The 26,280-nt window shown below is 36.6% G+C and overlaps 1 protein-coding gene across 1 annotated transcript in view; it reads right to left on the bottom strand.

Annotated features, from left to right (window-relative positions):
* Positions 1–26,280, bottom strand: part of ACSS3 (acyl-CoA synthetase short chain family member 3) — a 186,800-nt gene that overhangs the window by 67,706 nt on the left and 92,814 nt on the right. The window contains exon 8 of the mRNA XM_055118199.1: positions 16,211–16,362. Coding sequence (XP_054974174.1) covers positions 16,211–16,362 — 152 coding nt within the window. The remainder of the gene's footprint in view (positions 1–16,210; positions 16,363–26,280) is intronic.

Here is a 26,280-nt window from a genome sequence, read left to right as displayed (position 1 = left end):
GCAACTGGTGAAGGGATGGGTTCCCAAACTTTGTATGAGGGAAGTATAAGCACAAAAGTGTATAAATCTGTAACTGTACCCTCACGGTGATTCTCTAATTAAAAATAAATAAATTTAAGAAAAAAAAATGTATAATATAGTATATATATAATCTTTTGATCTCACCAGTCTTGATCTTCTTGTGCACTATTAAAAAAAAAAATACTTTTGGCAAATGTTTTATCATTTCAGCCTGCACAATAGATAAAAAAACACTATTGAAATGACTGTTTTTTCATTCTCGTTCTCAACTGCCATGACTCTCAGTTAGAACTAAGAATATTTTAGACATGCAATAACTACATATGGTTGGTTAGTTATCAAAATGAATAATGGTTGTCTTCTCAATATATTGTTTTGGTGCCTATGGGTCAAAAGCCATGATGTACAATCGTGGGTCAATTTGGAAGTTCAGTTCTATTTTTGCTGCAGTGTTTATTGCAGCACTATGCACAATAACCAAGACCTGGAAACAACATATGAGTATCCAAGAACAAATAACTGGATAAAGAAACCGTGATATAGATACACAATGGGTTAGTCAACTGTGAGAAAAAATGAAATCATTCAATTTACTACTACCGGGACAGAACTGGACAGTTTCATGCTGTTTGAGAGAGAGATACAGAATGATCTCTCACATTTGTGGGATATGGAAATACCAAATAGCCACAAACAATAGAACCTGAGAACCCGTCTACCAAACTGAGTTTACCAAGGGGGAGGGGCCGGAAGTGTATTGGGAGGGGATTCTGAGACAAAGATAAAGAGAGCACTCCGGGGTTTGAACATTGTATAGCTGAATCTGTATCACAGGAATATAAATCACTGTGATTCAAGTTTTAAAAAGTTAAATAAATATATATATATTAAAAAAGAATAGTGATGGAGAGAGAGACAGTAATGTAGAGAAACTGCTTGCCTTATACACAGTCAATTTGAGTTTGATACCTGGAACCCCTGAGCAACACCAGGAGTGATCTCTGAGCACAGAGCCAGGAGTAAACACTGATTATTTCCATCTATATATAATATATACATAATTTTACACATGTATATATGAAGACATTGAAAATGACTTTCAATGTAGCAGATTCTTTTACTACAATGGCTGTATCTATAATATGTATATTATAAATGATATTTATAATACTATGAACAAAATTTCTTCTCAAACCTTTACACTAATAATTTATTTTGATTTATATCCGTATGCATATATGTGTAGGTGTGTAAGTGCTATTATATGCTGCAAAGACAATAAACTATTTAATGTTCCTATAAGAACACTGTCATCACAACAGTTATGCAAAATTTGGGATTTGCTTTTGGCTTCATCGTTGAGCATAATTATAGTACTTCATATAATGGTACAGTGAACTGTCAAACATAATGCTTAAGTAAGTTGCTTGATGGCATGCTTCCAACTGCACATGCAGAATTATCTGGGAACCATTTGGCACAGAAATAATATCAATGATCAAATTTAAATGAAATTTCATTTAAATGTAAAGCCAGAGAAGCAAAATTTCACATTCGCTTAGTAAGAAATTTACTAAGCATTTAGATGAGTAAAAAATCTATTTCTAGTTCTTCCCTGTGAAGAAATCATTTACTAACATGGATTAATCATCCTGGAGGCAACAAAGTAGGCAAGGCTTCTAGGGGATTATTGGAGGCTTTGAAAAAAAGGAAGTAGAACTGCAGAAAGGATGAGAGTAAAAGAAAAAATGAGTGACTTGCAAGGAGCAGAGACTTTTAAAAAGAATTTTTTGGAAAACTATACATTTATTTACAGTTGGAAATAAAATTTAGGTATGCATTTTTGGCTTCTCTCCTCAAGGCAAATAAACTAACTGATTCAATCATAAACCATGTTTAGCATTGAGCATTTATATAAAACAAGCTTTAATGCAACCTATTTTTTAAACTTAGGGTTTTGTATTATAATTCCATAGCATTTTTCCTTAGCTATCAAGTACTTTAATATCTCAATGGTACAACCTTGATATTGATGCTAAGAAATAAAATTAAAAGGTTAAAATGGTATGATGTTTCATAGTGAATTTCAAATTATATTGTAAATTAAGTCAGAAAATCCCTTAATTCCACCTTAAAATCACTACTATTTTGTTTAAAACCAGAAAACTTTGAGATCGCTGATAATTTACAAAATGTAAAAAAGTAAAGATTATTTCTTTCTCATATATAATAGATACTATTGAGAGTATCTCGCCCGCATGAAGAGCCTGGCAAGCTACCCGTGAAGTATTCGATATGCCAAAAACAGTAACAATAAGTCCCACAATGGAGACTTTACTGGTGCCCACTCGAACAAATCGATGAACAATGGGACAATAGTGCTACAGACAGTGCAGTGCTACATTTGGGACCAGGGAATAGCTTAGTAGGCTTGAGGAACTAGATGGCAGTGATTGACTTGTTTCGTGAAGCTGTCCTCAAATTCTTCTATCAATTACAAAATCTCAATTCTATATCAATGTTATCAATATCAATCTATATTATGTTTAAGCAAAATATAAACAACTATAATTCAGGAAAAATACATGACAATAAAACTATTTTAAATCTTAAATATTTAATCAAATACTAATTCTTAATTCATCATAGTAAAAAAAGCCATGACAAGATTTAGAATTTTTTACACTTTATATTTTTAAATTTTATTTTACTTTTTCAGTTCATACCTAAGACCATGAGGTTGCTTTCTTTCTTTCTTTCTTTCTTTTCAGCGGGCGGCAGGAGGAGAAGGTCCTAGTAAGTTGTGCAAAGAGGGGCTGAGGCCACTGCTGGCCAGATTCAGTTCAAGTGGCAAATGGTTCCATGCTGGGCTGGAAAATGCATCACTGCTCTGACTGCAGTACCAGGAACCACCCGGGACATCTTGTCATTGCTCTGGGCCTCCCTGCTAGACATGGTGTTACTTGAGGGACCATGTGATACTGTGAGTGAACTGGGGTCTAGCACAGCCCTGTGCAATCTCACTAGCCTCTGTCTTCCATTTCTTACAGAATATTTTGAAGTGCAAGAAAACTATTCTGTCCGGATCCTGAGAGACAGTGCTGGGGTTAAGGCACATACATCTGCAGGCAGTTGACCTTGTTGGACCCCAGAACATCATTTCAGGAGCCTGAGTAGTCAAGCCCCAGCAGAGTGGGACCCTCACACTGAATCCTTGGCCCCACTGGCCACGATTGCTGGACATCCCGTAGATGCCCTCTGCTTCAAAATTATTCTTCAGCAATTAAATATCTCATTAATGACCACTCTATGGCTGCCTTAATAATACAAAGAACTAGATGCCATATTCATATATAATATTGAAAAATTCAAAGTTTGTCTTTGTTTTAGAAATAAAAAGACATTTTATAAAAGTCAAAATTATCTGCTGCAGCAGAGTAATTTACATCCTCTGGAAGATAAATGCACCGGTTTTAATGTCAATGTTCTATAGTATCATTGTGTAATAGTAAAGGTCTGAGTCACATGTGGTTATTTAAAATTTAAACTAGTTATAATTTTATAAAATGAAAGTGTGGGTGTGCAATATCCACCCCTTGTCAAAAGTTCCATGTGGCTCTATAAAGTCAGTACCTAATATATTGTAAAGCTCATTTTTGTTGGATAGTGATAAACTAAATTATCATGAACTAAAAATCCATAAAAGTAATATCCTGACAGTGCTGATAATAGAAAAAAAGAATCTACTCTTTTAAATGTATAATACTAAAAAAATACTAGTATTCTATATCTAGAGTAGATAAAAGTTGTGGCAATTAATAAAAATAAGACCAATATAACTTACCTCAATTCTATAAAATTAAGTAAAATTCAAGACATAAATATAGCTGAACATGAGGTGAGTGGAAAAAGGAAAATGATAATGTTCTAAAATAAATATAATCCAAGTATATAAAAAGTTGGCAGAGAAAGATGTATATAAAGCTAAGTAAAATTTCTGATAAAGAACTTCCAGCAATAAAGTAGAGATAGAAGAAAGCAGAAATGAATACTTCTTTCAAGGCCCATAAACTACCAAACAAGCAAAAATTACTCTTCACTTGAGCCAACAGAAGTTAAATAAAAATTGATTACTTCAGTGATGCCTCATCAACTCCTAGTTCACATGATGACAGAACATCATTATTTTTTTCCCATCAATGTCGCTGTGGTTATCTCCACCTTTCCATCATTCTGTTTTCTTTTACTTGTCCCCTCTAGAATTCACTTTCAAAGTGTAAACATACTAGTGTTAATGTTATATCTGCATTCACCTCTGTCAATAGCTGACTAGCTGCTCGCCTAGAGATTACCACTAATCTCTCTCTCCCTCCCTCCCTCCCTCTCTCCCCGACTACCCCTCTCTCTCAAGAGTAACCAGCAAAGTTGAATAAAATGCAAAACTGAAATGTCTTGAAGGAATCAGTAGATAAGCAGAGCAGGGTTCTTGAGACATTAAGATTTCAGGGAGAAAAATATATGGAAAAGTAAGACTAATACCGATGCCATGAATTCCCGTGTGTACTTGCCAAAGGAAACTGAACAACCAACGGCCCCCTGGAAAAAAAAATAATCTCACCTGAAAGTCTCATAAAAGGTAACACTAATTTCATCCATCACAATTTCTTGGAAAAGAACTGAAGTTTAAGGCCCACAATAAAAAAAAAAATGTGCATGGGGGGAGGGGAGAAAGATACACCAAGATTCACCATTTTTCGGTCAGAATACCCAAGGAAACACATTCTAACAAAGATCAGGAAACTATCAATGGGAGAAAAAAATGTTCTAATTGGGGATTGGAAGGGTGGGGGTGGGGACTGGATGTCACACACCAGGCGGTGTTCAGGGCTTTTCCTGACTCTGTTCAGGAATCACTCCTGGCAGGGCTCTGGGGAGCATAAGGGATACCGGGGATCAAAAGTAGGTCAGTTGCATGTAAGTAAGCACCCTACCTGGTATACTATTGTTTTGTCCCAAGACTCTTGCTCAACACTAATCTAACTTCAAATCAGCTAAAGCTGGACCAATGTGATCTTTCCTAAGGCCAACTTCCTAAAAACAATAAGAAATACTGTATGAGATCATAACAACATCCAGAGTCTCAGAATTACTATGTCATTTTTCATAAACAAAAGCGTAAGGCAGACAAAACCATACAATTCATACACAGCAAAAGAAATATTTAAAAAAATCACATAGAAAGTTAGGTATTCTTGTTACCAGAGTAGACTTCAAAATAAGTGTGAGAATGAATAAGTGAGGATGTAGTTCAGTGGTAGATCACTGTCTTGAAAGTATAACTATGTGATGACCTGGATATAATCCTGCATTACACACACACACACACACACACACACACACACACACACACAGAGTTTGAAGAATATACTCATGAGCTATAATAATGAAACTTATCATAATGTTATCAAAATGCAAGTTACAATAAAGTAGAAATTTTTATTGTAAAACTGAAAAATTCAAACTTTAAAACTGAAATTTTAGACATAGCTAAAGAGCACTAGAAATTACAAAATATAGATTAAAAGAAACCAGTCAAACTGCCACTGAAAATAATAAAGAGGAGGTGGAGTTGGGAGAGATAGAAGAGCTGGAAAAAAATATTTAACACACCTGCATTAAAATGCTAACGCTAAAGAAAGGAAGACTAGGTAGAAGCAAATATCAGAGTCAACAATTGATTTTATTTTTTAAAAAAAGTTTCTAAATCCAGTGAAAGTCATTAAGATAAACTTAGGGGCCTAGAGATAGTATAGCAGTTATGGCAAATGCCTACCTGGCATGTGACGGGCCTGGGCTCCACAAGGTCCTCAAAATATCACCATATGCCCTGCAGAACTTAAGCCTCACTGGCACGGCCCAGTACTAGCACTGCAGAGCCCCAGTTGCCCTGCGTCCTCCAGCCCTAATATGATCCACCAGCTCAACTCATCCAAGAATCAACTGGGCCCCAGGACCTCTTGTGCTCAACTCGAGAACTGCACCCAAGCTGAGCACAAAAGGTCTCCGCTCCCAAAAGTTAAGAAGCAGTTAGAATCACAAGAAATCGAACGTACATGTCTAAATTCCCAACAACGCAAACTCCAGTCCAGATAGTTTCATTAGTAAATACCTTAAAACATGTGTTTTCAGTTCCTATTAATTTTGACTCTTGAGCCAATGTTATCTTTTTTAATATGGGGAGGTTGGGGGAAAGTGCAAACTTACAAAAAAATAGTGTGGAATAGGACAGAACCCAAAGAAGATGGGGAAAAGCAATAGCTATAGGTAGAGATCAGATCTTGCTAAGTGGGGAAGAGTTTCCAGTTCTTTCCCTGGAATCAAAATATTTCTTCATATCAATTTTATATGATCTCTTCTGGAGAGCTGGAGCATTAGCGCAGTGGGTAGGGCGTTCGCCTTGCACCTGACTGACCCAGGTTTGATTCCTCCACCCCTCTCGGAGAGCCTGACAAGCTGCCGAGAGTATCTTGCCCGCATGGCAGAGCCTGCCAAAAACAGTAACAAGTCTCACGATGGAGAAGTTACTGGTGCCCGCTCAAGCAAATCTATAAGCAAAGGGATGACAGTAGCAGTGACAGTGACTCTTCTTGATAGTAAGGAATGAACAAACAGTTCCAAACTTACACTCAGTGGCCAGCATAACCTTCAACCCAAATGTCTATGATTCTACAAAAAAGGGAAATTTGAAACAAATCTTATCATAGTATATAATTTTAAAAAATTCTCACCATTAACTGTGACAGATTATTAAGATATAAGAAAAGGTTGTTAGGGCAACAAAAATGGTGAAATAATGGTGGACACACTTACTGGAGCCCATTCAGTGCCTTCAACACCAGAAATGAACCATAATTTCAACTAAGGCTGGGAGGATAATGATGTGAATGCAGGTTCATCAATTGTGAATTTGATCATTCCTAACAAATTTAATAGAGGTGTAATTTGATTGAATAACAGAATCACTGTTATCTATAATAACCGCATATTTCACTATTAATTTTATTAGGATTTCTTTAAGGATATAATAACTTTGTTTTTCAAACTCAGTTTGAAGGAACTTCCTTATTTTTACTTATTTCATGCTCCTAATCTCTTATCCCCACTCTCTCTGTCCAAAACGAATGCAATATTGATACACTAGAAAAGTTAACTCACAATTATGGGATACTTGGGATACCAAAGATCTCATTCCAGGAGATGAGGGAACAGTTTGGTTCAGAGTCATTAAAACAACTAAAGCAAAACTTGATATAAGTCTCAGTCACAGAAAACAACCAGTAGCCATCACGATCAGCCTCTTGCGCTTCCATTCCAGTCTGCCTTCAAGCACTAAAGCTGAGTGGTATACAGAATCCTGTGATGCTGTGAATGCCTGCTTGTACACCTGGAAAACTGACTCCAGACACTCTTAACACTTGGCAAATAGACTATTTTCAGTGCACATAAGTGTTTTTTATTGAGTTATCATCATTTTATCATAGTAAACAAATTTTGAGAGTTCATCTTCACCAATTTATATGTGAACAAATCTCTTGCACTTCCACCAAAGTTCACTGCCCTTCTCATCAGGTTCCTGACTCCTAACTTTTTCTTTCCATTCTCCTTACCACCTCTCTCAAGGGACTGTCATACTTTTCACAAAGCCTAGGAGTTTTTTGTCTTGAGGCTTATTCATTTGCTTGCTTTTTTTATTTTGCATATGAGAAAAAGTATCTGTAATGTATTTCACTTTTTGACATATAACCACCTCACATTCCATCCATGTTGTTGAAAATGGCAAGATTTCATCCCATTGAATACTGAGTAGTATTCCATTGAGTGTGTATACCACAACATTTTTATCCAGTCATCTCTGGATGGGTGATTAGGTAGTTTCCTTGTCTTGGCTACTATGAACAGTGTTGCTATGAACTTAAAATATATCTTTTAACAATTTTACATTTGGGACCAGACTGGATCGATAGCACAGCAGGTAAGGCGTTTGCTTGCACATGGCTGACCCTGGTTCGATTCCTCCAACCATTCCTTTCAGAGAGCTCAGCAAGCTACCGAGAGTATCCCGTCCACAAAACAGAGCCTGGCAAGCTACCTGTGGCATGTTCACTATGCCAAAAACAGTAAAAAGTCTCACGATGGAGATGTTACTAGTGCCCGCTCGAGCAAATCAATGAACAATGGGACAACAGTATTACAGACAGTGCAATGCTACATTTGGGACCAGGGAATAGCTTAGTAGGCTTGAGTACATGTTGGCATCCAGAATTTGACTATATGGCCCGTGAGCACAACCAGGGACAGTCTAGAACACTAAGCTGAATATAGCCCAAAGGCACTGCCAGTTGTGTTCCCCAAACACAACAAAAATATTATTTTTATATTCTTCAGATAAAATACCTATAAACATAATTACTGGGTTATATGTTAGCTCAATTTTTGAGCTTTTTTTTTTTTTTTTTTTTTTTTTTGCTTTTTGGGTCATACCTGGCGATGCACAGGGGTTACTCCTGGCTCTGCACTCAGGAATTACCCCTGGCCATGCTCAGGGGACCATATGGGATGCTGGGATTTGAACCCGGGTCGGCCGCGTGCAAGGCAAACGCCCTACCCGCTGTGCTATCTCTCCAGCCCCAATTTTTGAGCTTTTTAAAGAAATATACATATAATGTTCCATAGAAAACTATACCAATTTATATTCCCACCAACAGGGTAAAGAGTATCCTTTTACACTTGACAACATTTTAATTTTACTTATGAAACGACATTCTCACAGACCTGAGGTGCTATTTCAATGTAGTTTTCTTATTTTATAATAATAAGTTGTGTGAGCATTTTGACTTGACTTTCGGTCATCTGTATGCTTTCTTTTAGTTACTACATGCAGTTTTTAAATTGGATAGTCTGTGTTTTTCCTATTGAATAATAGGTGTTCTTAAATTATGCAGATTAACCTTGGATTGGTTTGCAATATTTTCTCCAAAAGGTAGGTTGACATTTTGTTTTGGTATGTGTGTGTTTCTTTTTCTGTAGAAAAGCTTTTTATTTTGTTACAGTGACATTCATTTATTTTTCCCTTTGCTGGAGTCAAGTTATCTAATACACCTCTGTGGTCAATGTTTAATTTTTTTTTTTTGCTTTTGGGGGTCACACCTGGCAATGCACAGGAGTTACTCCTGGCTCATGCACTCAGGAATTACTCCTCAAGGTGCTTAGGGGACCATACGGGATGCTGGGAATTGAACCTGGGTTGGCCGAGTGCAAGGCAAATGCCCTACTGCTGTGCTATTGCTCCAACCCCTGTGGTCAATGTTTAGAAGTGTAGCTCTTAATATTTTCTCTAAGTGTATTATAGTTTCAGGTCTCTAATGCAATATCTGGTCTATTCTGAGTTCATTTGTATAGTGGTATTAAATACATTATTGTTAACAATGTGGTTGTTCAGGTTTGAAGACATATATATCCACACATATGTGGGTTTATTTCTGTGGTATCTCTATTTTTGCTTGTTTTGTGGCCACACCTGTCAGTGTTCAGGGCTTACTCCTGTCTCTGTCCTCAGGGATAAACTCTTTTGGACTTATTATACCATTTGGGCCTTATCCACTGGACTCTCTCCAGATTCAAGGGCTTTCAATTCTATTCCGTTTAATCTATACATCGGTTTTGTTTCCATAGAAAATGCTGTTCCACTTTGAAATCATATTCTATGCTTTTTTTCACTTTCCATAGTGTTGTCATATTATATTACTGGAAAGGAAGATTGCATGAAATTACAAAGTATGTGATATCTTAATAGGAAATCTAATTTTATTCTAACTTGAATAAAATTATGATGATATTTTAGAAAAATCATCATGATATGAATTACAGTAAATGAACACAAGATAATAAGAGTTAGTACTAACACAATCTGCTATTTGGTGGATTTAGACCTAGTTGTTAGTTCAGAGTGAGAATCTTCATCACTTTACTGTACTGCCAAGTCCCAGTTTTACCCCAGAGCAGGTATAAAATCACAGAAACATCACTCCATCTATGCAACAAAGTTTTCTAAACTATTAATTGGGAGCATGATATTAGATAAATTATATTTTGTCTAAACTCTAGTCATCTATGATAAAATGAAGTTATCATTCAAAATAGTTCCCCATTTCAGATTATTCTTTGAAACTTTTTAGAGTTGAAATTTTTGGCAAAAAATCAAATGTCTTTTTAAAGCAATTATTAAGATTTGTAGGATGCCTTAAAAAATGTATCATTCAAAATATTTCATGACTGAAGAGAAAAACAAACCCTGCAAATAACTCGTGAGCTTGCAATTATAGCATCTAATAAATGACAGTTTGGTAAATAAGTACAAAATGTCTTGAACAAATTATCATAAACTGAAAATGCAGTTGCATGAGATGATGCCATTCTGGCTCTTATTCTGTCTCAACCCACACAACTTTTTCGGACCTTGATTTTCTTATTTTCAGATGAGATAGGATGAGGCAGTTGCACTTTTGACTTTCCCACATCCTCTTGCACCAAGTGGGAATCTAATGAAGCATTCCATGAAGGTATCCCCTACACGGACTAAAAACACATTAAAAGAAAAATCTGCATGTTTATTATGGAGATCAAAATTCCTTGGGTCAAAGTTACTTAATTTGTCTTTCATAAAAAGAGTATGTCAATGGTATTCAGTTAAAAATATTGACCAAAGTCAGAATCTGATGTTATGCTTTTTCTTCCCTAAAGAGCTTTTTTTTTTCCTTTTTGGGTCACAATCAATGATGCACAGGGATTATTCCTGGCTCTGCACCTAGGAATTATCCCTGGCGGTGCTCAGGGGACCATATGGGAGGTTGGGTATCGAACCCGGATGGGCCATATGCAAGGCAAACACCCTACCTGCTGTGGTATCACTCCAGCTCCCCTAAAGAGCTTCTTAAACCTTATACTCTCTGTTCCTGGCTGGAGACATAGTACGGGGTTTAAGGTTCCCACCTTGCAAGCAGACCCCAACCCAACATCCTGCACCATATATGGTCCCCGAAGCACAATATTATACATTGTGATCCCTGAGCACAGAGCCAGGAGAAAGTTCCAAGTACCATCCAGTGTGGCCCAAAAACAAACTAACCAAATAAATGGACAAAAACTATCTGGTCTTAATTTACCCATTTTTTAGCCATAAAAAAATGAACAAAAAAGCATAATCACAATTTCTGTGTTGATGATTAAATAAGAAAATAAAACATCCATCCAATGTGGATGGAACTTAAGGATATCATGGTGAGTGAAATCAATGAGAAAGAAAGGGATACAGAATGATCTCACTCATATGTAGGACCTAAAGAGACATAACAAGGCAGTAACAAAGACAACTCAAGAATAGAACTAATTCACGCAATTTCGTTGGGGGTGGGATGATGCTAAAATGGAGGAGTAGTGGGGACCTTAGGGGAGGGAGCTGGGGACACTAGTGATGGGTGTGGTGTTGGAATTATGTGTATAATACACCATTATTAACTGTGTTGTAAATCACAGAATCTCAGTTAAAAAATAAAATAAAACAACTCCTCAATCACTGACCCAAACAATATTTTTTTAATTATACTTTGCACATGGTTATATAGACAAAGAGTGTTTGCATTTATTAATCAGAGCAGTTGGAATAATTAAGATAGTGGTAGAATCTTCATTCCTGACTAATAAAATCATGGGTGCACATCAACATGAGTAACTTAGTTGACTCTGATCAAGGGACATGGTCAAGAGAAACGATGCTATTTCTCTTATACTCGAATCTCATATTTCTTTTCTGTCAATAAAAGTTTGAAAACTGATGATATAATAGGCATTTTATTCCATTTGATGCTATACCACTTTGAAAATTAGAAATGTTTCAAGCATTCTCCGTAAAGTATGAGATCAAAAATTCAAGTACAGATAGGAAAAGAAGATCTTAATCTACAAAAAGAAGTGCAAACATAAAAGTTTAGCTTACTGGTCACAAAGCTCCAAGTGTATCAGAATGCATTTGGAGGATAAGAGACTGCAAAGAATTGTAATCAGTTTCTAGCATTTTAGGTTAAGAGACTACAAAAAACTGTAATCAGATTCTTTAAAACCTCATGAGCTCCCCCTTTCCCACCTTCCCCCTGCCTCCATGGCATTGTGTGATTTTAACCCAAACATGAAAGCTTGTAATTATCCCGCGGTAATTCAATAAAATTGAAAAAAAAAAAAAAACTCGAGCTATCTCTAATACAGGGAAACTATACATACACTAATATGCTCTTAGCAAAATCTTTTTTTCTACCCTTTTGTCTGAAATGAAGGGAACTATTGAATTAGAGAAAACTAAAATCAAAGTAAATAAAACAATTAACAGATGGCAATGCAAAATATTTATGATAGATTAAATTTATAAATACCTATTTGTTTGGGAGTTCGGCTTGAGGCAGTACCCATCAGTGCACAGGAATTACTCCTCGCTAGGTGCTCAGGAATCACTTCCAAATCATTGCTGGAGAGAGACCATGTCGTGCCAGCAATTGAACTCAGGGCTCCTATGTGCAAAGCTTACACTCCAGCTCTTTGCACTATTCCCCAGGCCATGAACACATTTTGATGCAATGAGCATATACTAATTTTTATAAGATTTTAAAATTTCAGATTTTTTCACAGGTAAAAATAAGAAAAAAAGTAACATTAGTGACCCTGCTGATTGTGATAACTTTTTGCTTATGGATGAAAATCTGTGTATCTAAATTATTTTATTTTATGTTATTTTATTTGGGAGGAGGTTGGCCCACCCCTGACAGTGCTCAGGCCCTACTCCTTGCTCAATGCTCAGAGATACCTCCTAGGGTGGACAAAATGTGATGTCAGGAATTCAAATCAGGGTCAGCCGCATGGAAGGCAAACACTTAACACCAATACTTTATTTTAGGTCTAAATTTAATCTGATATACTTTTTATACTTTATCTTTGTTTATTTGGGGTGTCATAATCAGAGGTGCTCAAGGGCTATTTCAGGTTCTGTTCTCAGGAGTTCCGTCCCTAACTGCCAATACTACTGTACGTAGTGTCAGGATTCGGACCAGAATCAGCTACATGAAGTCAAGTGCCTGAACTGTTGTATTTTCTCTCCAGCTGCTGTGTTTTTTAATTTATTCCTTGAGCCAGGCAAGGTTGCCAGCTTTTGCCACTCCTATTCAATATAGTATTGGAAATCCTGGCCATAGCTGTTAGACAAGAAAAAGATATCAAGGGCATACAGATAGGAAAGGAAGAGATCAAGTTATCACTATTTGCAGATGATATGATACTATACTTGGAAAACCCTAAAGACACTACAGAAAAGCTCCTAGAAACAATAAGTTGATATAGTAAAGTGGCAGGCTACAAAATCAACACCTAAAAGTCCATGGTTTTCTTATATACAAATAATGAAAGAGAAGAAAGAGACATTAAAAAAACAATCCCGTTCACGATAGTACCTCAGAAAATTAAGTACCTTGGGATCAGCTTAACCAAAGAGGTGAAGGACCTATACAAGGAAAATTACAAAACACTAATTCAAGAAATAAAGGTGGACACTAGGAAATGGAGACATATCCCCTGCTCATGGATAGAGAGAATTAACATTATCAAAATGGCAATACTGCCCAAAGCACTATACAAATTTAATGCAGTCCCTATCAGGATACCCATGACATTTTTCAAAGAAATAGACAAAACACTCCTGGAATTTATATGAAACAATAAACCCCCACGAATAGGTAAAGCAATATTTGGAAAAAAGTAGATGGGTGGCATCACCTTCCCCAACTTCAAACTCTACTACAGAGCAGTAGTAATTAAAACAGCATGGTATTGGGATAAAAACAGACCCGAATACCAATGGAACAGAGTTGAATTTCCTGTTACAGAACCCCAAATATATGGCCACTTAATCTTTGACAAAGGAGAAAGAAATGCAAAGTGGAACAAGGAAAGCCTCTTCAACAAGTGGTGCTGGGAAAACTGGAGAGTCACCTACAAAATAATGAAATCTGACCTCTGTCTAATGCCAGGCACAAAAGTCAGATCAAAGCAGATTAAAGAACTCAATATTAAACATGAATCTATAAGGTTCATAGAAGAAAATGTAGGCAGAACTCTCCATGACATTGAAGCTAAAACCATCTTTAAGGACGAAACAGCACTGACCATGCAAGTGGAAGCAAACATAAACAAATGGTACTAATCAACCTAAGAAACTTCTGCACTTCAAAAGAAACAGTGACCAAAACACAGAAAGAGCCCACAGAATGGGAAAGAATATTTACCTAGTACCCATCTGATAAAGAATTAATATCAAGGATATACAAGATACTTGTAGAATTGTATAAGAAGAAAACCTCCAACCCCATCAAAAAATGGGGAGAATAAATGAACAGAAGTTTCCTCAAAAAAGAAATACAAATGACTAAAAGGCACATGAAAAAATGTTCCACATCACTAGTCATTAGGGAGATGCAAATCAAAACGACAATGAGATATCTCACACCACAGAGACTGGCACACATTCAAAAGAACAAAAGCAACCAGTGCTGGCGTGGATGTGGGGAAAAAGGGAGGCTCCTTCACTGTTTGTGGGAATGCTGACTGGTCCAGCCTTTCTTGAAGACAATATGGACAGTCCTTCAAAACCTAGAAATTGAGCTTCTATATGACCCCACTTCTGGGAATATATCCTGAGGATGCAAAAGAGCACAGTAGAAATGACATTTGTACCTATATATTTATTGCAGCACTGTTCACAATAGCCAAAATATAGAAACAACATGAGTGCCCTAAAACAGATGACTGGTTAAAGAATCTTTGGTACATATACACAATTGAATACTATGCAGCTGTTAGAAAAGATTAAGTCATGAAATTTGCTTATAAATGGATAAACATGGAGAGTATCATGCTAAGTGAAATGAGTCAGAAAGAGAGGGACAGACATAGAGGGACTGCACTCATTTGTGGAGTGTAGGGTAACATCACATGAAGCTGACACCCAAAGATGGTAGATACGAGGGCCAGGGGGATTGCTCCATAGCTGGAAGCCTGCTTCATGAGTGGAGGGAGAAGGCAGATGGAATAGAGAAGGGATCACTAAGAAAATGACTGCTGGAGAACCAGTTGTGATGGGAGATGCATGCTGAAAGTAGATAATGGACCAAGCATGATGACCTCTCAGTGTCTTCATTGCAAGCTATAATGCCCAAAAGTAGAGAGAGAGAATGGGGAATATTGTCTGCCATGGAGGCGGGGGTGGGGGGTGGAAAAGGGGGGGTATACCGGGGATATTAGTGGTGGGGAATGTGCACTGGTGGAGAGATGGGTGTTTGATCATTGTGTGATTGTAACTCAGACATGAAAGCTTGTAACTGTCTCACGGTGATTCAATGAAATTTAAAAAATTTAAAAAAATAATTTATTCCTTGAGCCATAGGACAATAAAATGCCTAATACCTGTCATTGAATTCCAAAGGTTGAAGTTAACTTAACATTTTTGTCTTATCTAGAATTAACTACAAAATCTCTTCATTCAATGGCCTACTTTAAGGAAGCCCCAGTGAGAGTTAACGCTGGACACTGCCTTAAAGATATAAATTGCTCTAATTTTCCTCAAGTGTACATATCATTAAGTTAAAGTGGATAGCAGGAAACCAGTACAAAAAATCCTGAATTATTTAGAGCGTGCTATTATATGATAATAGAAAAAAAATATCCATCTTCCAGCAAAGTATTTGCTAACTATAATTTTTACATATAATGCCAAATATTTCCCTATAGAATACTTTTTGTTCCAAAAGATAGTTAAATGCAGTATATACATATGTTTATGTGTTTGTGTGTGTTTGTGTGTGAAAGAGAAAGTAACTTGGAAACATTCAAACTGAAATACTTAAAAAAAAATCCTCACTGTATGGCTTTCATTCTAACTATTTAAAAGATATATTTAGAATAGTCATTCTTAGCATTTGTGACTCTTTTGACTCTTTCTACAGAAATAACCCAGTTTAAGAAAAAACAATAATTTTCAGTTATTCCATCTGATTGCAGTTGTTAATGGGATTTGCCCTGTGCGTCTGGAATTCACCTTGTCAGAGAGTACTGCTTCCCCAAGGCGGCCCCCGGGTCCTGTTGACGGATTGCTCTAATTGCAGTTGGCGCTGTAAACAAGGCAGCTACTCCATGCTCTGCGAGCACACGGAAATAAGCGCCAGCATCTGGTGTTCCCACAGGCTTCCCCTACAATGAGATTCATTTACAATGTCACTGGATAAAATGTCTCATATTTCACTGACAGTTCAATACTTAGACCTTTAATGCAGCAATATTAATAAAACAAGCTCTCAACCAATATTAGTTTTTAAATATTTTCACGTCTATTATAAACAAAACAAATCAAACATCCAGGTCTCAAAGAGGCCATTTGCACTATTTGAGTGTCACAAAAACAGCAAATTGCAAATTTTCCTTTCATAAGTCTTGAAATATAAAGAACAAGAAGTATATATTATATTCAAATTATTCATATAAACAGTACTTTATTTACCACAAAATTAAACAAAATGTTTTGTGTTAAATCACATAAAATTATAATTACTCTATGTCTAAGACCTTTTTTATGGTCACTATTAAAGTGATAATAACATAGCTCAAAATATTTGAGCCGAACCAATTCTGGGATCACAATGATTTCTGAGCATTGATCCTTTCAAATCAATATCTCACTGCAAAGAAAGTAACATCTAAGATGTTTGAAAATCCAAGAGGATATCTTCAAATCATGTTTTCAACACTCTCAAAATGACATTTAAACATGTTCAAGGCATATAAATCTAGTAAGTTTGACAGACTAAACTATTTAAAGGGATAAAAATGTTATAGTTGACACAACTAATAACTGACACAAATAATTGACACTACTAGTTGACATAAATAATGTCTTAGTTGATAAATGAACATGTTGCTAAAGCAATTTTCTGGGGAAAATCTGCAGCAAGTATATCTTAAAAAAATCTGAACACTTTAACTGTAAAAGTCTGAAAATATCTATTTTTGTCTACACCATATTTCATCATTGCTTAATTCATTCTTATGATTGATCATTGCTTAATTCATTCTTGTGACTGATCCTTCTTGCTTTGCTAAAGCATGGCTTCTAAAAAGTTAAGTATCTTGTATAAATTAATAAGAATGTGTACATGTGTACATATACACAGATATTTCAATCAAATATTTGTGGAAGTTGGGATCAACAAAGGAAATAGGTTTCTTATTGTGCACAAGTTTTTAAAGCATCCAAACATCCAAGAGATGAAAAGTTTCTAAATTTCTCTTCCCAAATTTTCCACTAGAATACTTCATGAATCTTATACTCTAGAAAATAAACTTGATAACAATGAACTAAGATAAAAAAGAAAAGTATTTGCTAGTAACACACAGAAATCTTAAACACAGAATAATAAATGAGTATATGAGGAAGACATTAGTTGACCAGTAATCTTCATTCACTATGTAATTCTAATTTAATCTTTTATAAGGCCATGTTTATTTTTTAGTTTTAATTTTAAATAGATACACATAAAATTCTTTAAGATAATTTTATATTTATTGAAAAAACTAGTTATTTTCATACATTACTTTACCACTTATTTTAATATCAAGGAAGTAATTGTTACAACTGGAAATTCACTTTTATTGTCATCACAATCCCAAAATGTTTAGAATCCATTTTACTACCACCCAATACAGTCTAACACATTGAGATACAGCATATATTTTGTCATATAAATTTTAAGGACTTGATCCACATCAGTCTAATATGAAGCATAAACTTTATTATTTTTCATCAAGCAAGGTCAATATTAGATTTCTACTTCTTTAATCTATCTGTGTCCTTGATTGTGACTCGGGAGACTAGCTCTCGCCCACACAAAATGATTTATTAAATGACTTCATGCAACTGACTTGCCTTATCTGTGCTCCTCTAAAGCACAGACTGCTAAATAAGAAGAAATCATTTTCCCCAATCATTTCTTACTAAAAGCACTTGGGATTATAATTTAAAGTAGTTATCTCTTAAGAAAGATATGTCATAGCCCATCGAAGTTGAATTCCACTGCAGTCCCAATGCCACGGGAAAGTTATAACAGATTAAGGAGTGATAGGCGTCATTGTGAGAACACAATATCATAATTAGAATCTATAGAAGAAGGATGTGATTTAGTATATCTTACAGTTCCTTCAAGTAGTTATATCTAATAATAATGACAGCTTAAGCATTATAAGTAGTAATTAAAACTTTACCATAAATTTTACAAATAGTATAAAATTGAACTATTTATTGCACTCTGACCCTGAACAAAAAAAAATCCATAAACACTGTATATCACCATTGTCTTTACTACACGAGGAATCTGTGAGAAAATAATATACTGCTTGGACACTTAAGGAAGAAACAAGGGGTCAAAGAGCAGAGAAAGGAGTAAGGACTAATTACCACCAAATGTGGCCAAAAAGATAAAGACAAACAAACAAAAAAAGATACCATAGTGTATCTTTGAAGCTGCATACCTTGATCAGGGTTTAATCCCTCAAACCACATACAGTTCCCTGAGGACTGCCAAGAGTGAATCCTGAGCAGAGTAGAGAGTAATTCTAGGAAATTCCAGTTACAGGCCAGGAAACAAAAACAAACAAAAAAAGAAAGCACTACATGAAAATTCATTGTTCTAAGCCAACTGGATTTAGTGGTTTTTGTATTTCATTATCCATTCACACAAAAACATTCAATGCTTTGAAACTGTTTTCCTATTTTAAAATCAATGGAAAAAAATGTAGTTTTCAAGAGTTTTTAGCAATATACACAACAAGGGCTGGAGCAATATCACAGCAGGTAGGGCATTTGCCTTGCACTCGGCCAACCCAGATTCGATCCCTCCATCCCTCTCAGAGAACCCGGCAAACTACCGAGAGTATCCCGCCCGCTCGGGAGAGCCTGGCAAGCTACCCGTGGCGTATTCGATATGCCAAAAACAGTAACAAGTCTCACAATGGAGACATCACTGGTGCCCGCTCGAGCAAATTGATGAACAACAGGACAACAGTGCTACAGTCCTATATACAACAAATGAGGCAGCGGTGCAGTCAAAAGGTAGCAAAGGAGGCCAGGAAGATATTTTGAAGGGTGGGAGCAGTCACTGTTTGTGGAGGCCCCAAAGTTGATCTTATAACATAAGTGACCTCAGACTGCTGGGTCCTGGTGTCACTGGAGAGCCAAGAGAGGCTCCAGATTCCCAAGCACTACAAGAAGCTCTTCCCCAAAGACAATGCTAAATTAATATCTTTTTAAAATTTAGATTGATGTTAATTAGATTAATTTTTGCTTCATCCACACTTTACCACTCTATCCTGTTATGCCCAGAAAGCAATATCTACAGAGATTTTAAGGCTTCAGCTGCTATAAGTCACAAATTTCTAATATCGGAGATGTTAAATGTGATTAGTATTGAAACAAATCAGAGAATTTAAGGCATTTGACAAATACCTTAAAATTAATTATGCAGGAATTATATAAGGGAGTGGCTTGAAGGGTGGGAGGGACACTGGGGACACGTGTTGGAAAATTACACTGGTGGAGGGATGGGTGTTGGAACATTGAACAACTGCAACACAATCATGAACAATTTTGTAATGCTCTATCTCACAATGATTCAATAAAAATTTTTTATTAATTGCATATTTTTCTAGCATTTAGGATTCAATGTGTCAATACTGAATGCAGATGACAATAAGTTATAGAGTTAGAAAACTCGATAGCATTTTGCTTCCCACATAATCTCCTAGTTAGGTTATGATTTCAACGCACGCAAGTAATGAAACAGGACAGCCTAGAAAGGCAGACTTATCTAGACAGCACAGTTATTTTTACTTGTTTTGGTTTTTTGGTCCCCATGTGGTGGTGTTCAGACCTTAATCCTGGTTCTGAGCTCAGGGATCATATCTGGTGGACGTGGAGCACCATATTGGGTGCTGAGAATTGAACCCAGGTCAGCCATGTGTAAGGCAAGTGCCCTGTCCATTGCACAATCTCTCTGGCCCTAATAATTAAATCTTTGAGTAAAATAATTTTTCTTTACCATCATTCTAAGGATTCACTTTATCCACTGTGTGGGTCAAGGCCACTGTGATTTTTCAGACTTAGACATGTAACTTTTTAAATTGTCTGCACTTTCTTTTTATGGCAGGATTAGAAATATATCTGCTCTCTTTCTGGACAGAGATTCTAAGAATATCACTAACGACATATCTCTCCTAAAGCTCTAAAATGAAGACAGCAACATCCCTCTGAATGATCATTGAGTTATTTCTGCAGACAGGTGCATTAGTGTTGGCTGGTTTATTTGGGAAGAGTGATGAAATTGGCAATTTCTGAGTTTCTTTGACATGCCTTATGCCTTTATCAGGGTTTGAGAGTCTGAACATGTGGAGAGATATGAGATTTGTTAAAGCATATGCAATACTTCTGGATATACATTTTAGACCAGGAGCCAAATCCAAAATGTGTGCATTTTCTTTAGTGGCATTTGTGTATAAAAGAGAGAGAAAGCATATTGTTTCTATGTAAATTAATTCTTGTACACATGGCATTGTCTGCTTCCAAGAGAGAAAATGATCAGGACATAAGATGTTGGACTCTTTACCTTTCTGTGAATTTTGAGATATGTTCCAAATAAAAACTGGAGCAATAGCACAGCAGGTAGGGCATTGCCTTGCATGCGGCCGACCCGGGCTTGATTCCTCTGTCCCTCTCGGAGAGCCTGGCAAGCTACCGAGAGTATCCCGCCCCCATGGCAGAGCCAGGCAAGATACCTGTGGCGTATTTTATATGCCAAAAATAGTAACAAGAAGTTTCACAATGGAGACATTACTGGTGCCCACTTGAGCAAATCGATGAACAATGGGATCACAGTGCTACAGTTCCAAATTAGAAAATAAGCTATTTTAATGGGATTTCCCCCCAAAGCTCCACTTTTTGGATAACTCACATTATCTTATCCCAAGCTTGTAAATATTCTTTCCTTAAAGCTATCTGAAACAAATATTTCATACTTTAGCAGTAGTAACCCTTTTTAATAGTCAAAACTACTTCTAAATACAATCTGATTACTAAAGTGTGTATTGAACTGACTCCTTGGAGCTTTTCTGAAAGATTTATCATGATTATACTAATTTCATAGTGAGGGCTAGTCATCTTACAATGCCACAGTGAAATTTTACCCTGATGAAATGATTTTTAAGAATTAATGGGCTTCAGAACAACTTGGAATGTTTTGACATGCTTTGGGGGTAGAAGAGAATCATGCCTGCCAGTGCTTTGAGGTACTCTCAGTCCTGTTTCCAGGGGTACCTTCCAATGGTACTTAAGCTCAAAGGATCAAATCACGGTCAAATGCTTGCATAACAAGAACCTTAACCCCTCCACTATCTCTCTGATCCATTGCTTTTGAAAGGTACCAAATATTTGGTTTCCAACTCCAAAAATGTTAATCTAATTGACCTAGCATTGGGAGGTGAGCACTGTTACACTTCATATTTTCCCTCTGTAATTCAACCAGCAGCCAGAAATGAGAATACATAATCCTCCTTACACACAGGTACAAATTATGACCAATACAACCCTGCATTGCCCTAAGAGAGAAATCTAGAATTAAACAGTACTGTTTGCTGATTTTATCTGTTATAAATGATCCTACGTGTTTATAAAAGAATAAAGTAAGCGATCAGGGAGCTAGCTAAAGAGACTGAGTGTATGCTTTGTAAGCAGGTCCCCTGAGCACCTCCCAGAAGCAGTCCAGGACAAAAAGCCAGGAGCAACCCTGAGCACTGCTGAGAGGGCCCCGAAGGAGCAACAAATAAATAAAATAAAACTAAGAACAAACAAATAACTTAAGCACTAAACTATGGGACCATGGGACCAAAGAGTGATTATAGTGAGAAGGGCATTTGCCTTACATGTGGGAGACATAGGTTTGATTTCCAGCATCCCATATGGTCCCCACAGCCTGCCAGGTGTGACCCCTGAGTGTATGGTCAGAAGTAAGACCTAAACACCTCCAGATGGGGCCCAAAACTTTAAAAATAAAGAAACAACCAGAAAATGAGGAGCCATGTACTGAGAAAGTAATTTTGAAAAGCTCTATGCCTTGTTCTACAAAACACACCAGAATGGCTATGTAATATGTATAAGTATATATTTTATATGTATACACATATATATAATGATTTAAAAGATTCAGCACTCTGAATGTGACTCTGAATGTTATTGTATGCCCTCTAAATATGAAAGGATAATTCCTTGCCTAGCAGAAATTTCTATGTACACTTCTTTATTTTTCTTATTGAAAAAAAAATTGGTCACACCTGGCGATGCACAGGGGTTACTCCTGGCTCTACACTCAGGAATTACCCCTCATGGTGCTCAGGGGACCATATGGGATGCTGGGAATCGAACCCAGGTCGGCCGCATGCAAGGCAAATGCCCTACCCGCTTCTTTAAAAGATATAATTGATACATATATATATATGATATAATCCAGCCCCAACTTCTTTAAAGGTATAATTGTGATGTGGATTTTTGCTTCTAGAGGACAATACTATAATATTTTGATGATTTATTCCTAACATGAGTTTCAGGAAATAGCATGAATATTCTAAAAAGTCATATATATGTATATATATGTACATATACTATATATTTGTGTATTTCTATCCTAAATATGCTATGAATATGAGAACCGCACCAAACACAGAAGTCTCCTCATTGTTTTTCTGGTTATCTTCAAGAAATGGCTAGATAAAGAAAAAGTGCAAAGATACAAAGAACTGGCAGACATCTGCTTGTTTTCCCATCCAGCGGATGGCTATCTTCAGTCAACGAACTACAAACTGATCAACAATAAAAGACTGAACAATCAGAGCCTCAATCACACTGTTTCTTTTATCTTCTACTATTTACTAAAACTGTTATTCTTGTAAACCAAAACCAGTTGAGTAGTATAAGCAGTCCTGCCAGTCTAAATTAGCAGTTTGTGTAAATTTATTGTCTTTTGTTGAGGGGGAAGGGATGGTTTGGGAAACACCGGGCTCAGGGATTATCTCCTGCCTCCGAGAGACTATTTTTGGTGATGCCTGAAAAGATTGGGGGGGGGGGTGCTAGCCATATTCAGTGCCAGGAATTAAACCCAGGTCAACCATGTAGAAGGCAAGTGCCTTACCTGCAGTACTACCACTCATTCCCTGAACTAGCTATCTTGACAAATCCTTACCACTGTCTTCTGTGGTGCATACTATGGAACTGCAACTCCTCAGGCTTTAGTCCTTCCCTGTATTCATTATTCAGATTTTTAGGTCCAGGTATTACCTGTATTCTATTTTACAGGTCTAAGATGGCAAGACTTTTGAGTCCCACCTGGGTGCACTCAAGCATCATTCCTGGGTACTTGGGGGATCATATGGGGCACTGGGGAATCAAACCAGGGTTGGACAGGTGCAAGGGAAGCACCCCACTTGCAGTACTATTGCACCAGCCAATAAGACTTTTCTTTTTTGTCTGTTTTATTTATTTATTTACTTATTTATTTATTTAGTGAATCACCAGAGGTACAGTTACAGGCTTTCAAATGTTTCTGCTTGCTTTTCAGTCATACAATGATCGAGTACCCATCCCTCCACCAGTGCCCATTTTCCACCACCAATGGTCCCAGCATCCCTCCCACCACCCCCACCCAATCCCCTCCACCCCACTCTGCCTCTGTGTCAGGACATTCACTTTAGTTCTCTCTCCTTTTGGGTGTTGTGGTTTGCAATAGAGGTATTGAGTGGTCATCGTGTTTGGTCTATAGTCTACTTTCAGCCCGAATCTCCCATCCCAAGAGGGTCCTCCTAGCACCCTTTACTTGGACTAGAGTTATAAAATTCCTGCAGACATAGAAATATAATTGAAAACTGATGAATTTCATAGTTTTTGCACAAAATACAAAAACAATGTATAGTTTTAGTAAGATTAATAAGATATGCACAAAATCTAACATAAAACATGTGATATTGAGCTAATCACAATAGTCATTTACAATGTGCCAAATATAATTGAAATTTAAGAGAAGTGAATTTAAATACTCTAACCCAAACTAAACAAAAATGTGAATATTCCAAGTGGTGATTTTATTAAATATATAGGAATCATTTTTGCTATCCATTGATACAACAAATCCTTAGGACCCATATTTTAATATTCTATAACTTCATTTAATTATACTGCTGAAAATCTAAAAACTTCAAATAGAACAACTTAATTTGGCTCTATCTCTGCCCTCTCCCAATTCTGGGGAGCAATCAAATAGGTCTTTCAAATGACACCACTCGCTTATGCATTAGCCATTGCTTCCACTAGGTTGTAAGAGTCCATCTGTCCCACTTAAAAAAAATGCTTATCCCCAAAAATATTAATGCCAAGTAAATGAGACAGAGCATAGGAACTGGTAATTCTGCATCATTAATGCTGAACTAATTAGGATTCTGATGCATTTATCACTCTTCATAGTCACCAAGAGAATTTATCACTAAGGCTATCTGGTGCTCAGTAGTTCCTAGAAGAAATGGCTGCTTTCACTGCTGAATTCCTCCATGCTGTTGAGCAATCACAGTGCTTCTCCGGTACTAGAGGGCTTCTTTATTCAAAATCAGTAGTAAGATTTTGCTATCGGCCAAGAAATTAAGGATGTATAATAGTAAAAGACATCTGGAAATGACTTTGAGATCCTCAGTTAGAACAACTACACAATGTCAATTACCACTGGAAGTACTACATAGCTGAAACATCAATTGTGGAAGAGGCAACAATAGCTTTGATTTTGTTAACATTTAATTGAACAGTGCAATCTAGATATTTGCAGAATATTGGGAAGTCAGACTGGAAACTTGGGGAAAAGGTTTCAATCTGAAACAATAGTAGGTAACACCATACTATATCCTCCATTATTTTATCTCACATTTAGATTTGCCAGGACAATAAAGTGCAGATATTCATACAATTCAACCTGAAGTTCTACATAGCTTGGCTCCTGCACAACACCAAATACTTTACCTAAAACAGACTCCAAATACGCCGACTCTTCTCCCATGTTAAAGTACAAATTAAACATAACAAATATGCTTATAAAGCAGCTTTTCACAAAAGTGATGTGCACCCTAATTACCAAGATTTCTTCAGTTTTCCTATCAGTCTTCTCTATACCCAATGGCACTGGTGATCCCCATCAGAACTCCCTAACCTCCTACTGTTATTCCATATACTTTTATTCCTCCTCCTATTATTCCATTATTTTTCTGACTCTACTCTGCCTCTTCAATTTCTCATCTCAACTTATCAAGTGTCCCTTCCTCAATCATTAGCTCTTGAGTAATAGTATCCATCATTATTATTTATACTGACTCATCCACAAAGCTAGCCTTGTCTACTCCAGTCTTCTACTTAAAGGACTACTGCACAGATTGTCACACCAGGGCAGAATCTAATTCTGCTAATTACAAGCTAAATGTGTGATTCTTGGATTATCCTCCACCATCAGAAACTCACAAAATGGGTACAAGAATTAAATGCAAAATATTTATCAGAAGCTCAATGATTGTCTTCCCCCCATCCAAATCATGCCTTTTCACAATGTAAGACAATTTTTAGTTAAATACTGACTTAATTTGCCTGCTTTCTGTCCTTAATCTTAACTATTTGATTATAATTGCTGATCTTAATTATTCTATCATTTTGTAGCTCATTTAGTGTAAGGAGTATATTAACCCTATCAGTTCCTAATAAAACAAGAGTCAACAAATGTTATTGGTAGAGTTATGGCAACAGTCATGTTTGCTTGCTTATACATAAAATTTAGGCATATAAGAGAAATAAACTAAAAAATGATAGCATTGAAAAACTACTTATATAAAAAATACAAAAAATACTGGCATAAGCTGAAACGGGACGCGCGCGAGACCTCAGGGGGGCGGGGGGCAGTGGCCTCCGCCCACCGCGGATACTTAAACCCAGTTGACCCACGTGTGCATCCCTTTTGGCGCGGCTGCCGCTGGAGCATGATAGAAGAGCCA

Source organism: Sorex araneus, chromosome 10 (genome assembly GCF_027595985.1).
Source record: "Sorex araneus isolate mSorAra2 chromosome 10, mSorAra2.pri, whole genome shotgun sequence".
Classification (NCBI taxonomy): Eukaryota; Metazoa; Chordata; class Mammalia; order Eulipotyphla; family Soricidae; genus Sorex; species Sorex araneus.
This window is presented reverse-complemented; position numbering and strand designations above follow the sequence as displayed.